Source organism: Lacerta agilis, chromosome 9 (assembly GCF_009819535.1).
Source record: "Lacerta agilis isolate rLacAgi1 chromosome 9, rLacAgi1.pri, whole genome shotgun sequence".
NCBI lineage: Eukaryota > Metazoa > Chordata > Lepidosauria > Squamata > Lacertidae > Lacerta > Lacerta agilis.
The window spans coordinates 11,771,242-11,778,513 of record NC_046320.1 but is presented as its reverse complement, the minus strand read 5'-3'; the positions used below and the strand labels follow the sequence as shown (position 1 = coordinate 11,778,513).

General features: G+C 43.9%; 1 protein-coding gene across 1 annotated transcript; it reads left to right on the top strand.

Moving 5' to 3' along the window:
* Positions 1–5,452: 5,452 nt before the first annotated feature.
* On the top strand, positions 5,453–6,241 carry FGFBP2 (fibroblast growth factor binding protein 2). Its single transcript, XM_033160876.1, has one exon. It carries the CDS (start codon positions 5,570–5,572, stop codon positions 6,239–6,241), a length of 672 nt encoding a protein of 223 aa, XP_033016767.1. The 5' UTR covers positions 5,453–5,569.
* Positions 6,242–7,272: the final 1,031 nt, after the last annotated feature.

The following is a 7,272-nucleotide window of genomic DNA, read 5'->3' as shown; positions in this document are numbered from 1 at the left end:
GTACACACTTTTTTTGAGAGAGAAAGCTTGTACTGAGCATATATGCGAAGGAATGGCACACCTATTGACCTCATTTAGATGTCACAGCGGTGTGGAGATGAACTGGCTATGGGCCATAATCTCGCCTTGCAGCTGGTTCACTCAAATTGCCAAAGGTGTGACTAGGCCTAAAGTTAATACACTATGGACCTGATGAGGTGTTCATGGGTTTAACTTGTAAACCGTGTTATATCTATAATAAAGAATTGGCTATATTTTGTTAAATAGGTGTAAAGTGAATATATATGGAAGCTGTTGCACCCCACTGACCTTTTACTTACAGTACTTGTAAAAGTTGTGATTAGGATTGCTCTACACACACAAAAAAGCTGTCAAGAGCTATCTATCTGATGATAACTGTGAGGAAATATGGGCTGTTGGGGGCATGGCTTTTATGCCAATAAACTGGGGAGGGCTTTTATTTTTTATCTTTTAAGGCAGTCATCTCCAAACTTGGCCCTCCAACATTTTTTGGACTACAACTCCCATCATCCCTAGCTAACAGGACCAGTGGTCAGGGATGATGGGATTTGGAGTCCCAAAACAGCTGAAGGGCCAAATTTGGCCATCACCGTTTTAAGGCAACAGTCAGCACTGGGGAATATGATGGGTCTTCTAAAGTTACACACACGACTTGCTGATTTTATTAGATGGTCTCCATTCATTTGGAAACCCTTTCGGTAGAATTTCTTGTAAGGGTCATTCCTGGCAATCTTAGAATTGCTTAACTGTGTGATGATGGCACATCAGTTGCCCAGTCTGCACACTTGGGACTAAATGCATTATTGTGCTGTGCCTCGTGCAGAATTGGTGCCTTTCCCCCCATATCTCAGTGGTGGGAAAATGACGCACATGAAGCAGCCCTCAAACTGAATGGGAATTGGTATTATATAGGGAATGAATTAAGTTTTTCACTAGGGAAACTGATTATTTCTACTAGGCAATGAGTAGAATGCTGTACTTAAAATATGTAAGTATTATATCTCAATATCTGACATTCCAAGTTGTAGATTTTAATAAGTTCCTATTTTTAATTTGATAATGTCCTCAAATCATTTAAATAAAGTATCTTGATTAACCTTTGTGTAATTTTTTAAATGGAAGCTAGCGCGTTGCATTAAAATTGCCTCCGACCAGAGGTAAAATGGATTTCTGCCTCTTTCCAAAAAAGGGAGTCGTTTAATTTAGAATGGTTTGGTTTTGGCCTACAGGTGAACCTAGTCCATTTTAAATAAAGAACTGAGGTACGTTTTTGTAGTAACTGGTAAGTTGAGAAAGAACTTGCTTGTAGCCACCTACCTGCATTGCGACTTACTTGTAAGCCACTCAGAGCGTCTAGGAGAGCCCAGCCAGATGGGTGGGGTATAAATATTGTTGTTGTTGTTGTTGTTGTTGTTGTTGTTGTTGTTGTTGTTGGGAATGTTTAGGAGTGTGGATGAGTATATATTTCTATATATATCCCAGCTTGTGTGAGCAAGCTCCAAACTTAGCAGAGTTACATTCCCTTTTAAAACACAGCAGAAATTGGTTGCATAGGCTTGCTAAAGCCTCTATAAGAAATATATTCCTGGTATATTCCCCTTGTTCCCTCTTAAAAGTGAAGACACAATACAGTACTGATTATAAGATATAAAAGAGTTTACTTACAGTCATCCATGAGTTACAGTACAGGCTCAAAGAGGCAGATAAGCTTAGATAAATGTATTTACATGTGGTGAAGCTGATTCCATAGGGGAACAGGCTTCACTTCTGCTTCTCTCAGCTGCAAGCTGAGAGAGAGCATCCTGCTTGTTCAAAAGCGGAGGCAAAAATGGAGAGTGATCTTTGGGATCTTGTTCCCAGGTAAGACCACACCTACTTCTGGTTCCTGTAACTCAGTCCAGGTAAACAGGAAGTTAAGCCTGGAGGACTAAGTTACCTTCATGTCCACTTTAGCAGTGTTGTGTTTGGCTGCTCTGTGTTTACATCCCACAATTATTATTACTTGTGTAAGTTACGCAGCGTTTTGCTCTTCCCCCTGCCCCGAATGGCAGCCCTGTACTATACTAGAAGTTGGTTTTAAAGCTCTCCCGAGTTTGAAAAGCAGCTTGCACCTAAAAGCAGACAACTCACCAGACTTTGCAATGCTCCGGGGGTGGAAGGGTTTGCAATCTATGGCAGGAACCACCAAGAGAGCAAAGCTGATCTCACATCTCCACACTGTTTACATCACTTGCCCCTCCTGGGACTGTTCACTTGTTCATAGGGTATCAGAGTTCCCCCACAGAACATTTCTGGGGTTTTACTGATTTATTTATTTTTACCGGTTAGAATAATTTATAAATCGCTTGATCAAAGAATCCCCAAGCAGTGTACATAAAACAATGGTTATCGATGTACAAATGGAAGTCCACGGGATTTAAAAAGGTACAGGCGGCAACCATTTTAGGCGTGTCCAATTGCCACGTGATCACCGAGACGCAGGTACTTTTGGACCTGGAAGAGGGTATAACAGGGGCAAGGGATGTTTATGCACACTCCACCAATGCACGCAAGGGGCAGTAATGGAGCCCCCGTGCAAAATGGTCGCCACCTGTATACATAGCTTGATTACAAAACTGAAAAGGTTTTAGCAGAAATGGCACAACAAGGATATCTGCAAAACGTCAGTGAACAGGTACGTCAGTGAACATCAGTAGTTCCAGAGCATAGGCCTTGTCACACTGAGGACAGATGTGGAGTGAACACCTGTATTATCCCATGGTCTTGGGGAAGAACAGCTTCCATGGGCAGAGTAGTCAAGGTGAAGGACAGCTCCCTTTCTCACCGGGGGGCGGGGATTGTTTGTTATGAGGTGGTAAATAGTTGCTGGTCACTGAAGATTCCCACAACACTCATGTGCAAGGAAGCCTGGTGGAAAGGTCTCTTGACAGTGTCCAGCTTTGCATGTCATTCTAAGCCATTGTTAGTATTAAATCGTGGTTTTCTCACAAACTTGCACCCTCCTGGTTTACAAAGCCATCGTAGTCACGATTTAGAGAATACAACAATTCGCTTGCGTCATGTGAGCACCATGCAGGGACTGGGGTGGGTGAGGGGTGGCACATTTATTATTAAACCATAGTATTCACATCCATAAGCTGAACAAGCTGAAAGTCTGCCATAATTACATGACCCAGTGGTATCCTGTTTACATCCATCTCTGACTCCATGATAACTGTGGCATCAAAGTCGAAAGTGATGAGAGCTTCTTCTTCTTTTACATCCTAATTGGTCCCCCACCATTGTGTAAATCAAGAGCAACATGAAGGCCATGTCAGCTACAGTCCTTTTTTTGGTTCCTCCCCAGGTCACTTGCCTGCAACTGAATACAGAATGCTGCATCTAGAGTATTTCCTGCTGCATATGTTGAGCCCAATGTAATTTGAGGCAGATCCACGGTTGTCACGGTGGCCAAGAAATTCAGAGCTGCTCCAACCAACAAGTGGCCTTGGCATGTATGTTGAACCAAAGCACTGGGGTTGTCAACACCACTTCCAAGACTGCTTCTGTCAGCTTGGCGGCAAACTAACATAATCTCAGTTCTGCGTTAAGGTAATGCCAGCTGAAGACACTCAAAACTGGTAGGCAGGGGTATCCAATGTTGTGCCGTCCAGATATTGTTGGACAGCGATTATCATCAGTGCCAGCCAGCCTGAGCAGTGGTCAGGAATATTAGGTGTTGGTAGTTCAACAACTTCTGAAGGGCACCATTGGCAGAAGGCTTGACAGCCGTATAGCATCTCTGCCTCGTTGCCCCCCAACTGAGCCTATTGCCTCACTCTGTACCCTGGAAATCACATCTGGAAGAGATTTACACTCCCCTTCCTTCTATCTAGGCTTCTATTATACAATATGGTTACCAGACATCCCCGTTTCCCGGGGACAGTTCCCGATTTACAAATCTGCCCCCTGACAAAATCCGTCCCTGGAATGTCCCCAGATTTCATTTAATGTCCTGGATTTATATTTGAAGTGTTGTAGAAAGCTGGACCATCAAGAAGGCTGATCGCCGAAGAATTGATGCTTTTGAATTATGGTGCTGGAGGAGACTCTTGAGAGTCCCATGGACGCAAGAAGACAAACCTATCCATTCTCAAGAAATCGCCCTGAGTGCTCACTGAAGGACAGATCCTGAAGTTGAGGCTCCAGTACTTTGGCCACCTCATGAGAAGAGAAGACTCCCTAGAAAAGACCCTGATGTTGGGAAAGATGGAGGGCACAAGGAGAAGGGATGACAGAGGATGAGATGGTTGGACAGTGTTCTCGAAGCTACTAACATGAGTTTGGCCAAACTGCGGGAGGCAGTGGAGGATAGGGGTGCCTGGCGTGCTCTGGTCCATGGGGTCACGAAGAGTCGGACACGACTGAACGACTGAACAACAACAACAAGATTTATTAGGAGGGAATGAATGTTGCGTGATTGGTTCAACGGCACAAGACACATCATATGGGGACTTCCGGCGAGGCAAAATGGCGGGCAGCGAGCAGCTCCTGGAGCCAGCCAGAGCCAACTGCACTACCAGGCTGGCTCTGGGCTGCTGAGACTGCCGCTGCCACCACCACTGCCGAGGGTGAACCAGGGAAGCCCAGGGCATCAACTGAGGGAACCGCTGACACACACACACCCCGACCCAAATCGAGCCAGGAGCGAGAGCGCCCAGCCACCCGGCTGACTGCCCAGCGGCACTCCGGGGCCAGGAAAACCCCAGAGCCAATGCAGGGAAGGAAGAGAGAAGAAGGAGAAGGAAGAGAGAGAAAGTGGAAGGAGAAAAAAGAGGGGAGCCCAGTCCTTGCCGCGCTGCTGCTGCTGCTGCCACTGAGGAAGAGAGGTAGGAGAGCACCGGGAGGGCAAGGACATGTGGCCGATCCCAGGCCCGACCTGAGCCTACTCCATGGCGGCTAGCACTCCAAGAGAGCAGGAAGGCGCAGACGAAGGCCGCACAGCAGAGGAGACCCAGAAGAGAAGATATTACTTCTTACTTATTTTAAATAACTTTTTAATAACCTTTTCCCCCTTTTTTTTTTAAGTGTCCCCGGATTCTTTGAAAAAAAAATCTGGTAACCTTATTATACAAGCCAGGTCAGCATCCCTAATTCCTTGACCATACTTCTGGCTACTTCTGTGTAATCTGACAAGACCTGACATGGAAGGCAACTGGAGAATAGAAAAAGTCATCTGTTAAAGATCCAATGTGATGTGTGCATGTTAGAGAGAAATATTTCTTTTAGTTACACAACTGCTGTGCTGTTCTGGAGCAGCAAGATTTGTCTTGTTTCCTTCCTGAAGGTTCACAGGTAATTTGGCATTCCCTTGAGCTATAAATTACAGCCATAAGCTTGAACCAAAGGAGTTTGTTTAAAAGTAGGCTGGAGTAGGAAAACGACACACACACACACACCCTGAAAAAGAAGAGACTCATTTCTACGTCAGCCCATTAAAGCAGCCAAATTCATCTTTCTCTTGCGTGGAGAACTAGGTTTCTCTAAGGATCTCGCTCTGTGCTTCGCTATGAAGACGGCCGCAATCTTTTTCGTAATTTTTATCAGTTTCATGGGAGGCTTAGGAAAAAATACAAAGCCAAAGAAAAGGAGCAATGGTGACGAGATAAATTTTTATACTAAAGTGAAAGATGCCTGCACGATGAATATGAGTGGAAATGGCGAAGTGAAGCTCAGAATAGAATGCAGGAGTCAAGGCAAAATTTACTGGTGTGAGTATACTGGGAATCCATCGCTTTGCCGTTCTTTTAATAGCAACCAGAGGATTTATTGGAATCAGATTGCCATGGACCGAAGGAAGCAGACCAACGCCTGCCAGCCCAATGGGGTTCTGAAGCCTTCCATGTGCCAGAGGGCGCCTCCTGAAGCGTACATGAAGCTAGTGGCTTCCAGCATAAAGCCCAATCCTAATCTTGTTCCACAGGCAGATACTGTCAATCAAGCAAAGGCAGTCCTGAACCCCGCAGCTTCTCCAAAGCAAGTTAAAAAAAGCCAAGCAGGAAAAGCCTTACTTAAAAAAACAGGGAAGCCCAAACCATCTCCTTCGCCTCCTCCTACGAAAGCAACCCAAGAAGGTCAGGTGTCTGGTAACGATTCTGAAGCTATGAAGTTAGCGCGGAAGCATTGCTGGGAGTCCCTGCATGAGTTCTGTTCCTACATCATCGGCATCTTTAGCGGCTGAGGAGGAAAAGGTAATTTTGTCTCTATCGTGCTAAGATGTGGTTCTGAATTTCTAAGAGCTGGTGCTAGAACTACAGCTAGAACCCAGGAGCATGTCTGAACCCAAAAGAAAGGAAATGGCAAGATTGGTTTACTGTAATAAGAGTATCGGGGGGGAGGGATGTATTAGCAAAATCCCACTAAATGATTTTATATCCAAATGATTTTAATGGGAGCTATTTAAGCACGTACTGTACACTTAATTCTCCATTTGAAATCAACATTACTTAGATTGGTTTATCTTTAGCTGGATAAAGTTGTTTAGTTATGAACATAGCTGTCAAGTTTTACCTTTTCTCATGAGGACGCCTATTTGGCATAATGGAATTTCCCTTAAAATAAGGGAGAACTTGACAGCTATGGTTATGAACCAGGTTGTTTAGTGACGAACCCCAGCTATTTAGTGATGAAACGAGCACTTCCCAGTGAGATATATATTTTCAGTTAATAGTTTTGAGGTGCACCAAAAGTTCTACCCAAGCTATTTCTACTCAGGTTATACATAAGACCTTATTAACTGGTATTACTCTAAGGCTGTTCTTATAGGACATTGCCTGCTAAAGAGCTATTCCCTCAGAGTACTCTGTTCCCCAAGAATATAGTATTTTAACTATATTTGTTGGTTTATAAGTTTGTTTTGTTGGGTCGTTCAGCCAAAGCAGATGTGCAGCCAAGCCAATTGCACCTAATGGGAGAACAGGCAAAAGTTCTGTCTTTCAGTGTTTTCAGTTTTATAAAAACTGTTTCCATTTAAAACTGTATTAAGGAACGAGGGGTGGGGGATGAAAGAAAGAGTTTCTCTCTGGCAATGGTAATTTATTGTTAAACTGTTGGTTGAAAGGCAGGTTGTTGATTTGCAAATGTGTGCTTAACTGAGTCAATCAGCAAAGCAGATCATTAAACATCTAAAATTTATAGTCCTCATTTTATGGTTTGAAGTTAAAATAGAAGACGTATGCATTTTAATATGTTAAATGAATATAAAAGAACATT

Coding starts and splice junctions, on each gene's coding strand:
- FGFBP2 (XM_033160876.1), top strand. CDS start 5,570: ATGAAGACGGCCGCAATCTTTTTCGTAATTTTTATCAGTTTCATGGGA.